The 22,245-nt window shown below is 52.2% G+C and overlaps 1 protein-coding gene across 1 annotated transcript in view; it reads right to left on the reverse strand.

The window, feature by feature from the left end:
• Positions 1-5,236: 5,236 nt before the first annotated feature.
• The window catches only part of LOC102443532 (transmembrane protease serine 9-like), a 41,173-nt gene continuing 24,164 nt past the window's right edge, over positions 5,237-22,245 (reverse strand). The window contains exons 7-12 of the mRNA XM_075928847.1: positions 17,536-17,743; positions 12,615-12,647; positions 12,250-12,418; positions 11,857-12,128; positions 9,220-9,389; positions 5,237-9,117 (exon numbers count right to left, since the gene is read on the reverse strand). Of these exons, the coding sequence (XP_075784962.1) occupies positions 8,836-9,117; positions 9,220-9,389; positions 11,857-12,128; positions 12,250-12,418; positions 12,615-12,647; positions 17,536-17,743 (1,134 nt within the window). The 3' untranslated portion in view covers positions 5,237-8,835. The remainder of the gene's footprint in view (positions 9,118-9,219; positions 9,390-11,856; positions 12,129-12,249; positions 12,419-12,614; positions 12,648-17,535; positions 17,744-22,245) is intronic.

Genomic DNA, 22,245 nt, shown 5'->3' on the forward strand with positions numbered 1-22,245 from the left:
GGCAAAGGGACTCCCCAGCTGCGGGGTGACGAGTTTGCAAGGCCGGATGGAGGCCCCACGCCAAATCCCGGCGGGGTCAGGCCAGGCTGGCGCGTTAAGACTCTGAAATCTTTTAGTCCCATTGACCGTGTTTCATGGGCCACGAAACGTCTCCTGCGCCCCCCGCTGTTGAGCCCGTGACGTGGGTTGGACTACGCTGTCCCAGAAGAGTGCCCAGGCTGGCTTGGAGGCTGTCAGGGCATGGGGCGCCAGGCGCTGCCCGTCAGCGGCCGTGCTATTGGTGAATCACCCCGACCTTCTGGCAGAGGGCACGGGGTGCGTAGCGTTATACAGGGTCAAACGTCTGCAGGTTAGCTCCCGCTGGCTGACACAGCCCTTGGGAACGGTGTGTGTGGACAGCACTGACGGAGTTGTGCGTTGGCACTGCAAACTCTGCTCTGGAAGCCTGAAAGCTAAGGCCACAGGTGTCCATACCTCGGCCTGGTCTCTCTCAGGCGGGTCTCTCCATACCTGAGCCTGGTCTCTCTCAGGCGGGTCTCTCCATACCTCGGCCTGGTTTCTCTCAGGCGGGTCTCTCCATACCTCGGCCTGGTCTCTCTCAGGCAGGTCTCTCTCAGGCAGGTCCATACCTTGGCCTGGTCTCTCTCAGGCAGGTCTCCCTCAGGCAGGTCTCTCTCAGGCAGGTCCATACCTCAGGCAGGTCTCTCTCAGGCAGGTCCATACCTCAGGCAGGTCTTTCTCAGGCAGGTCCATACCTTGGCCTGGTCTCTCTCGGGCAGCCGGGTACCACTCCCCGCTTGCTCCTTTTTGCGATGTGTATTGGTCGTGTATCAGTCTCACCGGTCCAGAGCTCAATTCACCGCATAAGCCCGTTGAGGTCCAGCGCCAAAGGGGTGCTCCTACCACGGTACTTGTCCATCAGGACCTCTCAGGCCTTCCCACCCAGGGTTCCTCTTCAGGGGATGGGAATTTTGCCTCCAATTTCTGGGCCAGTCAGGAAAGCCGGGCTGTGGAATGCGGAGGCAGCAATGAAACATAAGCTGCTGGCGACAGAGCCACTCATCCGACCGGTACGGCCTGATCCCGCGTTATCTCCCATCGCGATCAGCACAGGCTGCGGCTGAGTCACGGTGACACGTCACCAGTTGTCACAACAGCCAGCAGCACCTCCCCTGGCCCCTGCCCGTGGCAGAGGGTTACGTAAGTTCTTTGGCGTGACACGAAGCTGACGGCGTGGGCGGCCCAGGATTGGCAAAGGCAAGAGGCTGAAGAAATGGGCGCTGGCGACCGCAGGATGGCAACTGTCCCGTGAGGATTGTTACAGAACAGTGGGTAACCAGTGTGGCACCCTCTGCAGGCAGCCTGAGTCACTACAGGCGGACTGTAAAGTACTCGGTGTGTTGACTCTGGAACCTACAATGTGCCCATTCAGCCTGGGTTTGAACTGAAGTGGGGGCATCTGCAGAGAACCTGGCCAGATAGCCCCAGATCCATGTGCCCTGTTAACCTGACAGTGTGAGCATGTGTTAACTCTGAAGTCTAATGATAGCACAGTTGGCGATGAAGGTATGTTTTTTTCCAACCAACACTCTGATGCCAAAAAAGGCCTGGTTCCCTGCCTACATGTTTTGTGGATTTGTATTGGCTTTGCAACGTTTCTTGTATCAAAACCAAGTCAGAGAACAAAAATCAAACATTTTACTTTGATATTGTCTGATTTTGCATTTTGGGATTTTCTTTTGTTTCAGTGGGAAAAGCGCAGGAAAGGTTTAAAGCATTGAAAACAAAATTGTTCAAAATGGCTGTTTAATTTAATGTAAAGAGATAGCAGAAAAGCTGGCTAGATTGTCAGGCCCAGCGGGTAGTGATCAACAGCTCGATGTCAGGCTGGCGGTTGGTTTCTAGCGGAATGCCCCAAGGATCGGTTCTAGGGCTGGTTTTGTTCAATATCTTTATGAATGACCAGGCTGAGGGGATGGATTGCACCCTCAGCAAGTTTGCAGATGACACTAAGCTAGGGGGAGAGGTAGATACACTGGAGGGCAGGGACAGGGTCCAGAGTGACCTAGACAGATTAGAGGATTAGTCCACAAGAAATCGGACAAGGTTCAACAAGGACAAGTGTAGAGTCCTGCACTTGGGACAGAAGAATCCCAAGCACTGGTACGGGCTGGGGACCAACTGGCTAAGTAGCAGTTTTGCAGGAAAGGACCTGGGGGTTCCAGTGGATGAGAAGCTGGAGAGGAGTCAGCAGGGCGCCCTTGTAGCCAAGAAGGCTAATGGCATATTAGGGGCATTAGGAGGAGCTTTGCCAGCAGATCCAGAGATGTCATTATTCCCCTTTATTCGGCACTGGTGAGGCCGCATCTGGGCTACGTTTACACTGACATGATTTTCCGGAAATACTTTTAACGGAAAACTGTTCCGTTAAAAGCATTTTCGGAAAAAGCATGTCTAGATTGGCAGGACGCTTTTCCGGAAAAGCACTTTTTCCTGAAAAGCATCCATGGCCAATCTAGACGCGCTTTTCCGCAAAAAAGCCCCGATCGTCATTTTCGCAATTGGGGCTTTTTTGCGGAAAACACTACTGTGCTGTCTACACTGGCCCTTTTCCGGAACAGTTTTCCGGAAAAAGACTTTTGCCCGAACGGGAGCAGCATAGTTTTTCCAGAAAAGCACTGATGATTTTACAGTCGATCGTCGGTGCTTTTCCGGAAATTCAAGTGGCCAGTGTAGACACCTGGCAAGTTTTTCCGGAAAAGCAGCTGATTTTCCGGAATAACTTGCCAGTGTAGACACAGCCCTGGAGTATTGTGTCCAGTTCTGGGCCCCCCGTTACAGAGAGGATGTGGACACATTGGAGAGGGTCCAGCGGCAGGCGACCAAAATGATTAGGGGGTGGAGCACAAGACCTACGAGGAGAGACTGAGGGATTTGGGTTTGTTTAGGCTGCAGAAGAGAAGAGTGAGGGGGGATTTGAACTTCCTGAAGGGGGTTCCAAAGAGGCTGGAGAGAGGCTGTTCTCAGTGGTGACGGATGGCAGAACAAGGAGCAATGGGCTCAAGTTGCAGTGGGGGTTGTCTTGCTTTGAGTAAGAGGTTGGACTCGACCTTCCGAGGCCTCTTCCAGCCCCAATCGTCTCTGGTTCTTTGAAGTGTTTCCAAGTGGTTGCTAGAATCAGGGACTTTTGTCGGGGTGGGGGCGGGGGGGGGGATCAAAACGACATTACGTATTGAGATAGCCTTCCAGGCAATTTTTAAAAAAACCCCAAAATGTCTCAGAGAGGTTGAAACATTTCTTCCTCCGTTTGCCATGACTTCTTTGTTCAAGATACCGTCTCGTTCGACGTAACTGTCCCCAGGCTGAACAGCTCTGACCCAAAATGAATGTGCTTCTGGAGTTTTCAATTTGGAAAAAAAAAAAGTTCCACAAGCCTAATTTTTAGATTTACCCCCAAATAAACCCCCCACCCTGATTTTTTTTAAAAAAATCCATCATTTGCCCAGCACGAGGTATTCCACTTCATAGCTGATCAGAACAAAAAAAGAGGGGGGGAGGGATTGTGTTTTACAGGGATCTACATACTTTGAAATTAGTGGTCCCCAACGCGGTGCCCACAGGCACCATGGCGCTCGCTGGGGTATTTATGTGCGCCCGCCGAATCATCGGGGCCAGCCCCGGGTGCGTGGTGCCTGGGCGGCCCCCGCTCCCAGGTGCATGGAGTGTGCGTGGCCCTGCCCCCAGATGCCCAGCGCATGAGTGGCCCTGCCCCCAGGCACCCGGCAGCCCCGAAAGGTTGGGGACCTCTGGGATAGGACTAAGGTTGTGGGAGGAGCTAAGAAGAGCCACGCCCCTTAATCCCCCCCCCCGTCCTGTCCCTGGCTTGTGAATAGACTCTCAGCTCTGATTTTTTGCAACAAAGGTTTTTATTAAGCATAGAGGTGGAAGGTTACAAGACACTGAGAGCAGAGTTGATGAGCCCCAGCAATGCATATGTGTGTGTCTGACAATGTGAGGTGTGGGGCGTGTGCTGGGGCTGCATTTCCTTACTCCTAGGCTGTCCCTCCTGCCTCCTTTCATGGATTCTCACAGCATCCCCCTGTGAGGCAGGAAAGTCTTACAGGCCCTGTTTAACAGATGGGGGGAAACTGAGGAAAGATAAGAGACTGGCTGAAGATCACACTGTCAACTAGAAGAGAAGCAGGAAGAAAAGTGTGACCCCTTATTAGACCCACTCCCTTCCCTGAGCTAGGACTAGAACCCCTGGCTCCCATCTCTGTCTACTGCCCCCATTCCTCTCCCAGAGCACCCCGGAAGTCAGGAGTCCTGGCTCCAGACTCCAAACTGTAACCACTAGACATTGCCACCGCCCACTTCTGCAAACTTTAACGGAGAACAAACACAAACTATATTGCAAGGTAAAGTCAGAGGGTTTTTAAACTGGAGAAAAGATCAGAAAATTCAGAGGTCCCCTTCAGTCTGCCCATGGTGCCTGTTAATAATTTGATATGGAGAAAGTTCCTTCCAATTACAGTTGTTTCAGAACTGGAATTCATTATATTGGGGGGGGGGGGGGGAGTAGGAACCCTTGCTGATTCAGAGCAAATCTCCTCCCCCGAAGTTTTAAAATTTCCACAAAACAAAATGTTTGAAAAAGTCAAGTTTTGAATTTGACTTCGTTTCGTGCGCTTTTCACATTAAGCGTTTCTTTCCGATAAGGCACAGGACTATGTTTCAGCTACACCAGACTAACACGGCTACATTTCTATCACTTTCCTAGAAGGTATCCTTGTCACATACATTTCAAACTGACAAGTCATTTCAAAATTCAGAAAGAAGGAATGTCGTATTCTGACCTAAAACGTTTTGCTTTGCTTTCCGCTGTTCTCTCTGTGATTTCTCTTTTCATTTTGTAATCTCTATGCTAAAAGGCGTTTGGAAAAGAAACGGCAGAACTCCAGTGTCAACTTTGCTTTTCACTTCTTTCTTTTAAAATACACGATCAAGAGAATCAGTGTGGCTACGTCTACACTGGCATGATTTTCCGAAAATGCTTTTAATGGAAAAGTTTTCCGTTAAAAGCATTTTCAGAAAAGCGCGTCTAGATTGGAGGATGCTTTTCCGCAAAAGCACTTTTTGGGGAAAAGCATCCGTGGCCAATCTAGACACGCTTTTCCGCAAAAAAGCCCCGATCGCCATTTTCGCGATCGGGGCTTTTTTGCAGAAAACAGTCCTGTGCTGTCTACACTGGTCCTTTTGCGCAAAAGTCTTTCGGGAAAGACTTTTGCCCGAACGGGAGCAGCATAGTATTTCCGGAAAAGCACTGACACTCTTACATGAGATCGTCAGTGCTTTTGCGGAAATTCAAGCGGCCAGTGTAGACAGCTGGCAAGTTTTACCACAAAAGCAGATGATTTTGCGGAAAAACTTGCCAGTCTAGACACAGCCTGTGGCTATGTCTACACTGGCAGCTTCTTGTGCAAGAAAATCATGCACAAGGGTTCTTGTGCAAGAACTCTTGTGCAAGAACATGTCCACACTGCCATGTGCGAGCTGTGCTTTTGTGCAAGAGCATTCATGGCAGTGTGGACGCTCTCTTTAGCAAGAAAGCTGCAATGGCCATTTTAGCCTTAGGGCTTTCTTGCGCAAGCAATCCCTGCCGAGCGTCCACACTGCCCTCTTGTGCAAGAGCTCCTGTGCGAGAGGGCTTACACCTGTTAAAAAAGAGTGTAGCTCTTGTGCAAGAAGCCCTCTCTTACCACGCCGGACTGTAAATTTCCCTGTGCAAGAGCGGGTGGGCAGTATGGATGCTCTGAGGATTCTTGCACAAGAATGGTTGTACTTGTGCAAGAAGCTGCGAGTGTAGACATAGCGGCTACGTCTAGACTACATCCCTTTTTCGGAAAAGGGATGCAAATTAGATGTATCGCAATTGCTAATGAAGCGGGGATTTAAATCTCCCCCGCTTCATTAGCATAAAAATGGCTGCTGCTTTTTTTCGGCACGGAGCTCTGCCGGAAAAAAGCGCCAGTCTAGACGCGGATCTTTCGGAAAATAAAGCCTTTTCCGAAAGATCCCTTATCCCTCTTAAAATAAGTGATATAGTGCCTTGTATTCGTTCCTGTGTCGACTATAATACACAAGCCACGTCAACCCAAAATAGCAGAAAGTTTCAATTTTGCTTTTCTTGCCATTTCTTCATCTTGCATTTGATTTTACATTATTTCATTTTTCTAAATATTTTCAGTTTGCATTTTGTACGACTCCCTTTATAGTAGAGCAGAAACCAGCCCCCGTTTCAAAAGGAAAAACTGGAATTCCTATATTGCAATGTCAGCTTTGTTTTTCTTGATCTTGCATTTCATTTGTATATAGTCATTCCTCATTTCACACTATAGAGATGTTTCGGAAAATGGTCGTGTTAAGTGAAAACGTGTTATGCGGGGACAATTTTCCCATTGAACATAATGGAAAAGGTGGGGGTGTGTTTCAAGGGGTGGTGTCTGTTCAGATTGGGACATAAGGTTGGGGGAGAAAGGGGGCTGGGGTACAGCAGGGAGGGGAGGTGTTTGGCTCTGGGGAAGGGAAGGGGAGGAGAGGGGAGGGGGATTGGATGGGGAGTATGCACTGCATTCGCTGGAGAATGGCGCGGCAAGCCAATGCCGCTTTGCAGGGAGGAGGGGGAAGCCGCACGCAGCCGCTGGCGACGGGCTGGCTGGAGAAATCGTGTTATTCCGGGGACGGTCGTGTAATTCAAAAAACCTTCCCTAAAAAAAAATCGTGCTATCGCAAAAACATGTTACGCGGGCACGTGTTAAATGAGGAATTCCTGTATTTTAAAACCTTCCCTATTAGTAATATATTCCAAAGCGAAAATCTCTTTGAAATGACAAATGGGAGTGTTTGAAACGGACCAAAACGTTTCAGACGGGGTTTGTCTTTTCATTTCTTAATTTTGTATTTTATTTGATCTGTTGGAATCTCTACAATCCCATTCTTATTTATCATCGAATAGAAAATCAAATCCCTTTCAAAAGGCGAAGTCCCTTCAAAAGGAAAACGCAGAACATCTCTTTGTCTTGTCATCTCTCGTGCTTCTATTTTACTGTATCTTAGTCCCACTTTTCTATTTTTATTTCTAGTCTAGTCCTCATTGGAAATGAGACATGGGAATGCTTTGCCCTTGTGTTTTGAAATTAAATTCCCTTTGCACTGGCTTGCTCTCGGGGTGGTTTTTGGTTTCGAATCAGATGAATTGGCATTTCCTAGCAGCGAAAGGTCCCATCAGACAATTTTCTGTCTCCCCCGACCGACTTCTCCCCTGGATTGGCACCTGCAGGGGTGCTCAGACACTGCACCGCGACCCCCTCCTGACCGTGGAAGGTGCTCCGTGACCTCAGGAAGGTGGCCCAAACCTGTGCCTACCCCGGTGGGGGTGCCGGCCCCCTAGGCCACAGAGTTCAGACTTCGGCGTAGTCCCTGGGCAAATCTAACGCCAGCCCCGGCGATCCCATTACAGACGGGGTGGTGAGCCGCTTTGGGGTCCCGAGCCGCAGCTGGAGACCAGCCACACAAGCGTGTCCAGTTCTCTGCTTCTGCCCCGAGGCTGGGCAGGCTGGCAGGCTCATCTCCTGGTGCAGGGGCGGCCAAGTGCCTCAGCCACGCGTCGCCAGTTCTCCGGGGCAGGCGCTTTCTGTTCTCAGTGCCACTGCGGAGTCGGTCTGGGCAGGGAAGACACAGCTCCCGCCACCTTCCAGCACCAGAACGGCTCTCTGCTGCACAGGCCTTCCACGGCCAGCTGTCTGACTTAGCCAGCAGGGACAGAGGGAGATGGGTCCTGGGGCTGGCGGGCTGGTGGGACACAGACAGGGAGATACAGAGCTGTGCCTGGGAACGACTGGATGGAGAAATAGATACATGGGGTGCATGGGGATTGCTTGGTTGGTAGCTACAGGTTGGAGCACAGAGATACATAGAGAGAGGAGTGCATGAGGATAGATAGATAGATAGATAGATAGATAGATAGATAGATAGATAGATAGATAGAGGGTGTGTGTGGGGATGGATAGATAGAGGGTGTGTGGGGGGATGGATAGAGGGGGTGTGTGGGGATAGATTGATACAGAGATAGAAGAGGTTTATGGGGATGGATGGATTGAGGGATGGATGGACGAATGGAGGTACATGGGGGCAGGGACGGAGGGCCAGAGGGGCATGCATGGGGTCGTGCAGACAGACAGACGGGGGCGGAGATGCCAACAGACAGACAGGGGGTGACACTGGAGGCCCGGGTGGAGACAGCTCTGTCGATCGGGCTGGGGTCAGGTGGACGAGACCTGGGGGCTGCGGGCGCCGCAGACGGACCCTGGATTTTCTCACACTGACCCCCTATGGGTGTGAGCGGGCGGGACGGGGGTGCACCCCGAGAGCCCCCTCCCCACCACAGGCTCCCTCCCGGCAGCCCTTTGTCAGGGCCCCGGGCTCTGGGCGCAGCGTCCCCTCGCTGCCCAGTCCCCGCGGGCTCCCTGCCCTGTGCCCTTACCCCTGCATGCTCCTGCTGTGCCCACGTGGGGAGCTGCCCCCACCAGGGCTCCCCCCATCTCACCGTCCCCGCCAGGCTGTGTGCAGGCAGGGCAGTCTGGGGAGCAGTAGCCCCCCCCCTTGGGCAGGAGGAAGGAGGGAGAACCCCCCCCCCCACGCTCCCACGCCAGCTGGGAGCCATTGGTGACTCTACCCGGCAGTGGGCACCCATGTGCTGCCGCCGGCGCCCCCGGACCCTGCCGCCCCTGGGCCGTCTCCCAGGCAACCCTCCCCCGAGCGCGGCTCCGACTCCCGTTAGGCCTCCTCGAGGAGCAGCCCCACGAGCAGCAGCAGCACGGTGGCCGTGCCGGCCCTCCCCGCCCTGCCAGCCCCGGCGTTCCTGCCCGTGCTCCTCCCCTTCTCGGCCGCCACGAACTCCAGGCCGGGCACGTGCCGGCGGATCCAGCCCTCGTAGGCGGTGAGGCGGATGTAGACCCCGGGGCGGTTCCTGGCGGCGCAGCCTTGGCCCCAGCTGACGATGCCGGCCAGCAGCCACTCCTGGGCCACCTTGCAGACCAGCGGGCCGCCGGAGTCCCCCTGCGGGCGGAGGCAGAGATGGGCGTCAGGCGGGGCACGGGGGATCGGGGCGAGACGGACCCCCCAGGGGTCTGGGCCAGGACTCTGCCCGGGGACTCTCACCTTACACGTGTCCTTCATGCCCTCGGCGTAGCCGGCACACATCATGTCGTCCTGGATCGACTTGGGCTGGAATTTGCCTCCCGCCGCCTTGCTGTAGAGCTCCCTGCAGGTCTGCTGGGCGATGATGGGCACCTGGAGCTTCTGCAGGGTCTGTGGCGCCGGCAGGTCCTCTGGGAAGGAGAGCCAGAGGCCACGGTGAGGGGCACATGTAGCTTGGGAGCAGAGCCATCCATTCCGGGGGGGGGGGGGGGAGGAAGTGGGGATGGGGGGGGGGTCCGAGAATTCTCCTGCCTTGTCCAGAGCTATTGGTGGGCGCCCTCCCCCGGCCCCCAGGGGACCTTCCAGGTGACGGGCCCTGTTCAGCCCCGGGGAATCTCGCAGGACTCAGCTGTGGACTTTCAGGGTTGGAGTTTGTTGTGTAACAGGTTTAAGTTTTCATCAATGCAGGCTGGAGATATGTAAGCGCAGGTTAGACACACGCCTGCCAGGGATGATCTAGACCAGGGCTACTTATGTAGTCTTGCCTTAATCCTTGTATTCATGCCCGTGTTATTTGCATATATTTGCATATATTTGCATGTACATGCAACCACACTTAAGTTGCGGCCCTCAGCATGTGCAGTATCAGTGTGGTCTCCAAGGCGTGAGTAGCCCTGATCTAGGTGGTGCTTGGTCCTGCCGTGAGGGCCGGGGACTGGACTTGATGCCTCTTGAGGTCCCTTCCTATTCTAGTGTTCTAGGATTCTAGGATTCTTATTGGGGAGAGAAGAGAAATCGATTTCAAAGGACCAGGCGCTTTGGGATCCCTGTTTTTCATTGGCTGGTTTTTGGCTGTGGGCTTTCCTGGTTCCTGTGGTTGGGTTTGCAGTCTGCCTGTCTTGGTTTTCCATACTTGGCTTCGTTTATGTTGAGTTTGCTTCGCTGTGGTTTGGGCTTCCTGTCTCAATGTCTCTAAGGAATTTTGTGTTGGGTTGTTTCGTGTATTGTGTATTGGGTTTTATGTGGTCATGGCGAGTGGGTACTATCTGTCAGCTTTCGCATTTCCACAATCGATTATTGCTTGTTGCTTTCCTGTATTGGTATTGGTTATCAGATTTCATATATCGCATTTATTCATTGGGTTTCATATTTCTGCTGCTGGGTATTGTGTATCTGTTTCCCATACTGGGTATTATTCAGCAGCTTTTGTGTTGCTGTTATTGGCTATTGTTCACTGGGTTTCATGTTTCCATTTTTGGCATTGTTGGGTTTCCCGTTATATTGATCGGAAATTGATTATCAGGTTTGGTGGAGAAGATTTTTATAAGTAAATGTTGGTAAACATCTGTTTCATCCCATGTGCTCACACACACATGCATACGCGTGCACACACACACACACACACACACACACACACACGCAAAAAAAATATTTCCATTGATAGTAACAGGAATGTGCAGAGAGCCAAACTAAGAAGCTGTTTGAGAACTAATGAGAATTTGAGGAAAGGGTATTTCCTGTATGTATTTTGACATGTGATTTGGACAATTTGTGTTAAAACACTTTCATGTTTTGAAATCAATGTCTCTAGTAACTCAATAATGTACTGTCTGACCCATCCTGTTTGACAGCCCCCGTAATTTTCCAGATTTTACATTGATAAAAACAAGAAGATGCTTAAAACCCACAATTTTGTGCACCTGTGAAAATTTAAATGGATACAAAATAGCAAAAATACTTAAAATACGGATATCAGTTAAAATGATAAAACAATAAAAATAAAAATCTACCAAGAATTGTTATTGGGTATTTTTATCAGGTTTTCTTTTTCCATTTCCAATTTTCATGTATCAGTTTTCATTTATTGGGCATTGTTTCTTGGGTTTGGTGTTTTGTTTCTCAGGTTTTGAGTGGGTTTGCATTTTCAATTATTTGTTCAATATGTTTCATTTATTGTTGATCATGTTTCATTTGTTGTGTTTCACTTGCATTTACCTTGTTTTATTTGCAGGGTAGCATGTTTTCTTGATCTTCTTTCATGTATTGTTTATCTTAGTTCCCATATAATTGTTTGTCTCATGGATCACATTTTATCGATGATTTATTGGGTTTTGCTTATCTGGGTTCCTTCTCTCACCTTCCATTTTTATCCTGTTTTGTTTTTTGTGTTTCCTTTATTGTTGCCTGTGTTTTATTGACCAAGTGGTGTTTATTGGGTCTCCTTTGTCGCGGTTCTTTTATCATGGATTGGGTTTTGTTTATTGGTTTTGTTTGTCGAATTCCTTTTATCGTTTATCAGGTTTATCAGTTTCATTGTTGATTGTTTAGTGTGTTTTATTGGTTTCCTTCATTGTGCCCCTTTTAGGATTCGGTGGGTTTTGTTTCTAGGTTTTATGGCTCATTTATTGGCTTTTGCATGGCGTTGTTTTGCCTGTCGGGTTTTGCTTATCAATTGCATTCATCAGTTTCTATTTTGTGTGTGTTCACATTGGGGTTTGTCTACTGGTTCCCTGCTCTCCCCCTTTTCAAATCCCCCACCAAGTTCTTCGTAGGCCATGGTGGAAAAGAAATTCCAAATCCCCCACTCCACCAAATCCCCCACCCCCTGGATCCCTCCACGTTCCCAGTCTGTCTGCCCCAGCTCCCAAAGAAACCTACCACCTTCCCTGATGTTGCCCCACCCCGTCACCCAGCACTTCATGCCCGCTGGGAACTGGACGGAGGCAGCCGGGAGGCAGATGGGGAGGATGTAATCGGTGTATTGGATGGGTCGCTCCAACTCCACCAAGGCGATGTCACCGCTAGAGGCTTCCCCGGAGTATTTCGGGTGCAGGATGATGCGTCCGATGCCCAGGGCGAGCTTGTGAGGTTGACCGTTGGCCAACGTGTTGGCTCCCAGAAGCACCATGTAGTGGGAGGTGTTCAGACTCCTGAGAGCAGAGCGGAGTGGGAAAAGGCAGGGGTGGGGGGCTGCGGGTTGGGAGTGAGGGGCACCGGCCGGGGGCGGGGGAGAGACTGTGGGGCGAGGGGAAGGGATGTTGCGACACTCACCGTTGGAAGCAATGGGCTGCCGTCACCACCCACCGGTTGGAGATGAGGGATCCCCCACACAAGTGTTCGTTGTGCCAGAGCAGACTCACCTGCCAGGGCCACTCGCCCTCCATCGAGTCCTCACCCCCCACGTTCCGGTGGTGGGCCAGCGCCCTGGGGCGGCCACATACTGGAGAGAAGGAGGGAGGGATGCTCAGATAGCCGGGGTGGAGGCCAGTCGAAAGCATCTCGAATCGGCCACAGGCTGGGCCCTGGAGGGATCCACGCCCCCAGACAGAGCCCCGCTCTGATTGGCTGTGGGGAGCCAGTTGCCCGGGTGACCCAGCGGGGTGTGGCCAATGGGGAGGGAGGGACCAGAGACTCACCTACGTTGGGCCGGGGCAGGTGGGTGCTGGGGACTGAAAGAGATCAGAGAGAAGGACAGAGAGGTCAGACCCGCGAGCCCGGTGTCCTGCCCTGCTCCCTGCCGACTGCGGTCAGACCCCGGGCAATGTTTCTCCGCAGCCTTTGCGAGTTCGACACGGGCTTCTCCTCCGAATCCTGGGTTTGTAACCCAACTGGGGGGGGGGGGGTCTTTGTTTTGGGTGCCTCCCCCCTGGAAAATATTTCAGGCTGTGATGACACCCTCTTGCCACTCTTGATGTCGGACACAATGTCAGAGAGACCCCCACCCCATGCCTGATGAAAATTGGCTCATGACTATGCATAACTCAAAGATGCTTTATGCAAAACAGGTCATGGGAACCATCCATTTTGCCAACAGATTTATTAGCGCATAAGCTTTCGTGGGCAAAGACCCACTTTGTCAGATGCATGTCATGGAAATTTCCAGAGGCAGGTATAAATACGCAGGCCAGAATAAGGCTAGAGATAACGAGGTTAATTCAATGAGGGAGGGTGAGGCCCACATCTAGCAGCTGATCTGGAGGTGTGAACACCAACGGTATGTCTAGACTACGGGATTCTGTCGACAAAGAGCGTCTCGACGACAGCCAGTTCTGTCGACAAAGCGAGCCGCTTTCTCTACATGACAGTGTAGACGCAAAGGACAGTGTCGATGCAGTAACGCCTTCTGTCAACAGAATGCGGTTTACCGCCGTTGACAAAACTGCTGAGTTCTGTCGATGTTCTGTCGACAGAACTCGGCGGTAGTGTAGACGCAAGGATAGTTCGACAAAACCCTGTAGTCTAGACACACCCCAAGAGAGGAGAAGCTGCTTTGGCAGTTGGCTAGCCATTCGCAGTCTTTGTGTAATCCTATAATGATGGTACCAAATTTGCACATGATCTGTAGCTCAGCAGTTTCTCTCTGAAGTCTGGTTTTGAAGTTTTTTTGCTGCAGGATGGTTATCTTTAAATCTGCCACCGTGTGTCCAGGGAGATGGAAGTGTTCTCCTCCAGGTTTTTGTACATTGCCATTCCTGAGATCTGATTTGTGTCCGTTGATTCTTTTACGTAGGGACTGTCCAGTTTGGCCGATGTGTATGGCAGAGGGGCATAGCTGGCACGCGATGGCGTATAGTTGCCCACGAAAGCTTATGCTCCAATACTGTTAGTCTATAAGGTGCCACAGGACTCCTCATCGCTTTTGCAGATCCAGACTAGCACGGCTACTCCTGATACTTGACATCCTTTTTGTCATTACCCTATTGCGGGGCTTGTGGGAGAAGTGAGACGTACAGAGGGGGGAGCTGTTCATAGTTCTAAGTATGCTAATGAGGGTCATTAGCGATGCTCTGGAGACATAACGACGCGGTGCTCAAACCGACGCGTTGTGAATGGGCGTCTTTGCCCTGTAAACCCAAACTCTGGTTGGTCCTAGATAGACATGTGACCAGGCCACCTGGGACTGGGTCCATCTTGAACTTGCTGCGTTTCCATGGCGATGGGGATGCTGAACCAAGGGTTCCTGCCCTGGGGGAAAGTCTATTTAAGCAACAGGAAGCCACCAGGTCTTCAGCGGGGCGCTGAAAGTGCCTGGCCTGCCCGGGGAGGATACCAGAAGAACTCTGAAAGGCTGAAGACCCCGGCGAGAGTAAAGATCAACCCTGACTTGAAGTTTTCCCCTGAGCTAAGACCAGCTGTTTAGGGAAAGAATTTGCATGAAAAAAGTTTCTCAGTGGCTTCGAACTAGCTAAGCATTTTTGTGCATTTTCATTGAGTAACTTACCTTGATCTGTCCGTTTTCACTTGCAATCACCTAAATCTGACTGTTTGCACTTTATACAGACACTGTCATTTATTATCGAGCTCTGGGTAAATAATTGTTACCTGGAGGACAACCACTGTGCATATCTCTCTGTTATTTATTAGGGGACTGAATGTATCAGCTTTCACTGTGCAAAACTTTTACCCAGGGTAAGATGGATTTGTTTGGGATTTTGGTCCCTTTGATGGTTGGTTTCCTGGTCCTGAGCCCTCATAACTGAGTCCCCCTCCATCCAGAGCTGAAGGGGTTCAGTGTCTGTTGCTCTGCAGGGGGGTTGTTACCCCAACTCTGCGCCTTGCCTGAGGGAGACCAGAGGATCTGGCCCAGCAAGACCTGGTGGTGGGGAGCTCCGGAGGGTGGGAAGGTGGGTGTCAGTGCATGATCAGCACACTGACGGACAACCCCAAGGGGATTTCTATGATCTGATTTATCATACACAATGGGGTCAGTGCCATCCCAACCGAACTACGTCGGTGTACCAGGCCACCCTGCGTTGTGTGCTGCTGCTGGCAGCGATGCTGCCTTCAGAGCTGGACTTCCAGCCAGCAGTTTAATGGGGAGCAGGTTTAAAACTAATAAAAGAAAGTTCTTCTTCACACAGTGCGCAGTCAACCTGTGGAACTCCTTGCCGGAGGAGGCTGTGAAGGCTAGGACTATAATAGAGTTTAAAGAGAAGCTAGATAATTTCCTGGAGGTTAGGTCCATAAAAGGCTATTAGCCAGGGGATAAAATGGTGTCCTTGGCCTCTGTTTGTCAGAGGCTGGAGAGGGATGGCAGGAGACAAATCGCTTGATCATTGTCTTCGGTCCACCCTCTCTGGGGCACCTGGTGCTGGCCACTGTCGGCAGACAGGATACTGGGCTAGATGGACCTTTGGTCTGACCCAGTACGGCCATTCTTATGTTCTTATGTTCTTATATTCTTCAGTTGCTGACATCTGGTCACCCAACTCTGAAGGCAAGGATTAAAGGACAAGAAAGGACCCCAAAAGGGGTCATGGCTGGGAAAATCCAGACGTATTATGGAAACCCTAGACATTGCGATCTCACAATCCTGCCCCCCACAATAGCCTAGTGTAATTTGAAGGGGAACAGCCAGATCACTGCTGCACCCATGGGGGGGAGGGTGTTTGCCCCCAAAGTCTGTACAAAGGGGGCCATGTGAGGTGTCAAATGGAAGCTCGTGTCCTACTGATTCTCTGTGTGTTATTCATGTGCTTGTGTGATGTCTGTGTGTGGAGTTACGATTATGGACTCTGTGCTGATACTGGCCTGCACTGCCTGTTGTAAAGGAGGATTGTTCAGTCGATGACAATACTAATTAGCACAGTTCCAGGGACAATGGCTCGCAAGGTGCCCATCACACACGTGAGGAATGCGTCTGGAACCTGCAGACCAATCAGTATCTAATGGCCGCTGGCTTGGGACACAGGGACCGGTCACTGGGCCATGTGACCCGCTCTGGCTTGGAAGGCACCAGGGGTGGATATAAAGTGCCATGAGGCAGACTCCATCCTGCCTTCAATTCTGCCACTGATCCCAGATGCAGCCTTGCGAGGGACAGAGGCCGGGAAGGATGCTGACCCGTCCTGACATAGGATGGACACCAGAGACTTCTAAGCCAGCAGTTGGTAACATCTCTGCTGAGAGCCGGCATCGAGAACTGGGAAATCGATGCATGTAACGTATTCTCCTTCACAACCTCGCTCTCCACCTTTTCTTTCTTTTAGTAATAAACCTTTCGATGTTCGATTCGAAAGGACTGGCCCGGCGTGGTCTTGTGGGGAAGATCCAGAGTGTAAACTGACCAGGGATCTGTGGCTGGTTCTTTGGAACCGGAAGAACCTGTTCAGGGTAGCTGAAATTGGGTTCTCTAACCCCTCACCTGTGTTAGCCCTGGGGCTGGTTAGGGCACGGGGAGAGCTGGGGTGTCTGAGGGGTTTTGCTCACGAGGCTTCCTTCTGGCCGGATTGGCAGCTGGAGCGCTCGGTGGGACTGGTATGTGGCCTGTTTGGGAAGGGCTCCAGTCTGGGGCTGTAAGGAGCCCGGAGTCTGAGCGATTCGCCCGGAGCGGACGCCCTCAGTGGGGCCCAGACCCAGCCCGGTCCATCACACGTTGCACCCCCCTTTTGGGCCAGGAGAAATGCTGCCCTAGACCCTCCAGTAGTGTAGCAATTTGTCTGTTTCCTTCAGATATTCCCCGCTGTGGCTAGAAACGTGGGAGAACATGTGACCTCTGCCACGTCCTACCACAAAGTGATAGTCCGGTTAAGTCTCCTCTGGGGTCAGCTGTATTGCCATGGGTCGGTTCCCCCCTTCCCCCATATTCCCATCGCATCCTGGTTTGTTGTTAGCCACCCACGAGCCAACCCTGCCACATGTGGCATCAGGGAGCGGATCAGGGTCCCACCGTGCTAGGCACTGCCCAGAGACACAGGCCCCAGAGAGCTGCCAGTCTGAATACACGAGAGAGAGGCTGGGAGGGGAAACCGAGGCACGGAGCGGCCTAAAGCGTACCAGCTCCCTCATCGGAAGCCAGAGGGAGCTGAAAGGACACCCTCCTGCTTAAGGCCGGGCCTGACACAGCCCCTGGGTGAATGTGGGTGTCAAGCAAACTCCCCCAGGGGGGTGGGGTGACCCACCGCTGCCTCCTGCAGGGACCCCAGCGCTTTGCACCAGGGCTGGAGGGGTCCTGGCCTGGATCACTGTGCTCTGAACGTCCACAGCAGTGAATTCTCCAGGCTGTGGGGAAGAGAGAGGGGGGCATGGGAGGTGGAACAAGCCAAGCCTCATCTCCCCATGCCCCCGCCCCCAAGTGAGCAGCGGTGAGGCGGGGGGAGGTGCAGGCCAGGTGCTGTGACTGATCGGGTCCCCCCGGCTGTCCCAGCCCCAAGGAGGGGGGTGATGGACCCACACCCACTGTTGAGGCACAGCAGTGAGTCACTGTCGGGGCTGGGGATGGAACCCAGGCTCCCAGACCCCCACTCTAACCACTAGCCCCCACTCCCCTGCCAGAGAGGGAACCCAGGAATCCTGGTTCCTAGCCCCCCCCCCCCCCCCCCCGAGTGTGGCTCTCACCTCTGGAGTGCGATTCCACCTCGTTGCAGCCTTTCACGCGGAAACCCCACATCCCGCTCAGCCCAGCCAGGACCAAGAGCCGCAGGGCCCCCCAGCCCATCAGCCGTCCCCTCTGGGCGGCTCTGCGCCCCTCCCCCATACCACTCCACAAGGCTCCGCACAGTCTCTCCTGCGAGGGAGCCAGCCAGCCCTCTGGGGCGCCGGGCTCCTATATACCGGCCGGCGGGGCGGGGAACAAACCCGCCCAGCTTGTTCTGCATGCCCAAGCGCTGCGCCGGCCTGCGAGTGGTAGATCAGGAGTCCTGCCCTCTGCTCTAACCACTAAACCCCACTCCCCTCCCAGTGCCAGGGAAACAACCCGGGAGTCCTGCCTCCCAGCCCTCCTCTGCTCTAACCACTAGACCCCACTCCCCTTCCAGTGCCAGGGAAAGAACCCGGGAGTCCTGCCTCCCAGCCCTCCTCTGCTCTAACCACTAGACCCCACTCCTCTTCCAGTGCCAGGGAAAGAACCCAGGAGTCCTGCCTCCCAGCCCTCCTCTGCTCTAACCACTAGACCCCACACCCCTCCCAGAGCAAAGGAGACAACCCGGGAGTCCTAGAGCCCAGCCCCCACTCCTCTGCTCTGCCCCATTGAACCCCCCTGCTGAGAGCAAAACCAGCTCCTCGGGAACCCTGCTCCCCACATTTAACCCTGCCGGCACCTTGGGGGTGCCCCACATTCACGCTGGGCTCCCAGAGATCAGAATCCAGCCCTGACAGCCTAGGTGTCCGTGGATCGCTCCCAGCGTAGGTCCGAGTCCTTGCGCCCAGTGGCTGTGCCACCATCTAGCCCTTCTGATCCCTGCGCCCCAGGAACGACCAGTGAGAGCTTCTTCTTGGTTAAAAAACCATCTGTCAGCCCCAGGAGCCACCGGGAGACTGGGCGTGTGGGTCTGAGCCGGAGGAGGGGGGAATCTCGGAATTTTGTTGCTGGTTTTCCCCACCAAATAACTCCCTGGCAGTTTGGAAGCCAGGATCTGGTGGCCTGTAGAACACGGAGCACCATGGCTGCCCCATGAGAGAGAGGTTCCAGGTCTTCCTGCCGGGCTGGCATTGGCTGATAGTTATTGCGAGTACCGTGAGTTCACTCAAAGGCCCAAACAGCACGTGGGAGGAACACAGTTTGTGTTAAACTGCAGCCACTTGGGCCTTCCTTTCCTGCTGTGTGTCTGGCAGCCTCACCGCCGGGGGTGGATGGCTGCCCCCGGAGACCCTCTTCGGTCTCAAGCCTCCCTTGCCCTTCCAAGGAGACCTCCCGCTGTTGCGGACTGGAAATGGTTGCAGGCCCTTTGAGGCTCAGCGTCCCCGCTGCTCCGGCAGTGCCTAGCCCGGTCCTGGCTCCTGCTGTCACTCCACCCACATGCCCACCCACGCCTGGCATGCTGCTCTGGCAGCTAGCCCGGTTCTTCGGCCCACGCTGCTTTGTGGGCCTGCTGCTCAGAGCTGCCCCCGCTGCCTGGGGGCAGGAACACACGCTTCCCCAGGTGAGTTTTGTGTCAGTGACGCTGCCTGGCGGTGCCCCACGGCCTCCCGTCTGCCTGCCAGCTCCCTCGCCGCATTCAGTCCGTCAGTCCCAAGCCCTTCTCTGCCTGCCCGCTCCATCATGCCTTCACCCCGTATTTCTCCAGCCTTGTCCCTCTGGGGATGTCTACACTTGCCCGCTTGCCATTTTTGAAATTTACAAGTCCAGACTAACTGCCCCGTCTACACGCGGCAGGGACCCAGTTCAAACTCCTGCAATGAGGTTTAACAGATAGTTCAATTTAGGGCTTTAATTCGAACTACCGGGTCCCTGCCGCGTGTAGACGGGGCAGTTAGTCTGGACTTGTAAATTTCAAAAATGGCGACCAGCTGGGAAGATGCAAATCAAGCGCAGGATATTTAAATCCCAGGCTTGATTTGCAACTTTGAATGCCTCCATTAGCCTCCCTAGTTTGAACTAGGGGGCTAGTGTAGACATACCCTCTGAGATCAGCTTTCTCATTCCAAACCCATTTCCTAATCTATCTTAATTTGCCAATTAATCTAATCTAATCTAGTGATGTATGACACCCTGAAAATATAATATAATATAATATAATATAATATTTAGAAAAGGGCAACTAAAATGATTAGGGGTTTGGAACGGGTCCCATATGAAGAGAGGCTAAAGTGACTGGGACTTTTCAGTTTAGAAAAGAGGAGTCTGAGGGGGGATATGATAGAGGTCTGTAAAATCATGAGTGGTGCGGAGAGAGCGATTAAAGAAAGTTTATTTATTAGTTCCCATAATAGAAGAACTAGAGGACACCAAATGAAATTAATGGGTAGCAGGTTTAAAACAAATAAAAGAAAGTTCTTCTTCACACAGCGGGTAGTCAACCTGTGGAACTCCTTGCCAGGGGAGGCTGTGAAGGCTAGGACTAGAACAGAGTTTAAAGAGACGCTAGATAATTTCATGGATGTTAGGTCCATAAAAGGCTATTAGCCAGGGGATAGAAATGGTGTCCCTGGCCTCTGTTTGTCAGAGGCTGGAGAGGGATGGCAGGAGACAAATCGCTTGATCGTTGTCTTCGGTCCTCCCCCTCCGGCGTACCTGGTGCTGGCCACTGTTGGCAGACAGGATACTGGGCTAGATGGACCTTTGGTCTGACCCAGTACGGCCGTTCTTATGTTATTATAATATAATATAATATAATCTTATCTGAACTTCTGAAAATCTAATCTAATCTGATTATTTTCTAATATCTCTGACCTCTCATAATCTAACCTGCATTCTCCAAATCTAATCTAAACACTGCGGATCTCGTCGGCCTCTCTTCTAATCTCATTTCTACCCAGCTATTTCAGGGCTCCGTTCTCCAGCCCCTGTCTATGAGAATCACCATCCAAACTGTCCACCTCTTTCGCTCCCAATCTAGTTTAATCTAATGGTAACTGAAATAATCTCCCACTTGACGAAACTGTCTTCCAATCTGTCCCACCATTTCTAACCCCATCTTTGAATTGTAGCTATTCTGAGCCACTGTTCTAATGCAATGCACCAAATTATCCCTGTTGATACGAACATAAGAACGGCCGTACTGGGTCAGACCAATGGTCCATCCAGCCCAGTGTCCTGTCTGCCGACAGTGGCCAATACCAGATGCCCCAGAGGGAGAGATCACAACAGGTAATCCTCATGTGATCCCTCTCCTGTCACCAACCAACAGAGGTTAGGGACACCATTCCTACCCCGCCTGGCTAATAGCCACTGATGGACCTAGCCTCCATGAATCTATTTAGCTCTTTTTTGAACCCTGTTAAAGTTCTAGCCTGCACCACATCATCTGGCGAGGAGTTCCACAGGTTAACTGTGTGCTGAGTGAAGAAAAACTTCCTTTTGTTTGTTTTAAACATCAGGGCCTCTCATAAATTAATCTAATTGCTCCCTTACTCTAGGGCTGGTTTTTAAGATAAGTATTGCTATCGCCTTCATCTGGATCACTGATTACAAATGGTGGTGGTGATGACTAGTGGGTAGAGCAGGAGGTTGGGAGCCAGGACTCGTGGATGCCTTCTCAGCCATGAATACAGGTGGAATGGGAAGACCAGGCTTCTGTATTCCAGTCCACACCCTGCCACTCCTTCACCATGTGACCCTGACAAAGCAGCTTTTCCTCCGTGCCTCATTTTACCCATCTGTCCCAGGAGGCTGGTTCCACCGGTCGCTCCTGGGGCGTGTTTGTGGCTGGATGGGCAGCAATTTCTCCAGCACCTTTCGGGCGTCAGCGACATGCTGGAGTATATAAAAGTCGCACTGCCGGGTCCGTTTGGCCCAGATGTTTCAGGGATTGTTGGAAAAGCGACTCGGATCCAGGGCTTGTTAATTTCAGGAAGATTTCAACAGTGCGTAACACTGGAAAACTCAGGGGCAGGCCTGCAGGGTGTCTGCTTTAGTCCCTGGGGGACAGGGAAAACCCAGACTCCGGGAGCCGGGTGGGGCCTAGTCACACAGGAAGTCACAAAATCTCTCGCCAGCTTCTCATAAACAGAATTCCCACAACAGGAGGCAAATTTCTCTCTCTTTTTTTTAAAATAAAAGTTTGTATCCTTAGAAGCAGGAGCTAGAAAGGGATTGGTGTTTAGTCTAACAGGAGTGAATGTATTTTTTACAAGATTTAAGCAAAATTTCTTTTACTCTTTTAGCGGCAAAGTTGCGTCTGACTTCCGTTTGTATGTATAATATATTAACCGACTTTTTGTTTTTGGTAGCATGGAGAGAGCTGTCCCTCCTGGAAGGATTCGCAGGTTCTAAGATTTCTGCAAGTGGCAAAGGGATAAGAATGAAAGAAACAATGCAGGGGTTGGTGGAGGAGGGATGGGCGTGGGATTAAAAAAATATCCCTGCAGAGGATCTAGGAACTAGTGGTTAAAGCAGAGGGGCAGGGAACCAGGACTCCTGTGCTCTCTCCCCATTCTGAGAGGGGAGCAGGCCTAGTGGGTAGAGCAAGTTTTTTTTATTGCTGATATTTAATGGCTGTGCCCAGGGCAGGCGTGCAGGTTTTCTCACACGCACACAGGTATGATGCTGCGAATGCCTTAATTGTGTGGGACAGAAGCCAGGCACAGTAAGGGTGTGGCCCCAGGAGTCCTAGCCAGGGTTCTGATTGGACTGCAGAAGAGGCTGCCAGCTGAGCCAGCGTCGCTGGG

This window comes from Pelodiscus sinensis, chromosome 4 (genome assembly GCF_049634645.1).
Source record: "Pelodiscus sinensis isolate JC-2024 chromosome 4, ASM4963464v1, whole genome shotgun sequence".
In the NCBI taxonomy this organism is placed as follows: Eukaryota; Metazoa; Chordata; order Testudines; family Trionychidae; genus Pelodiscus; species Pelodiscus sinensis.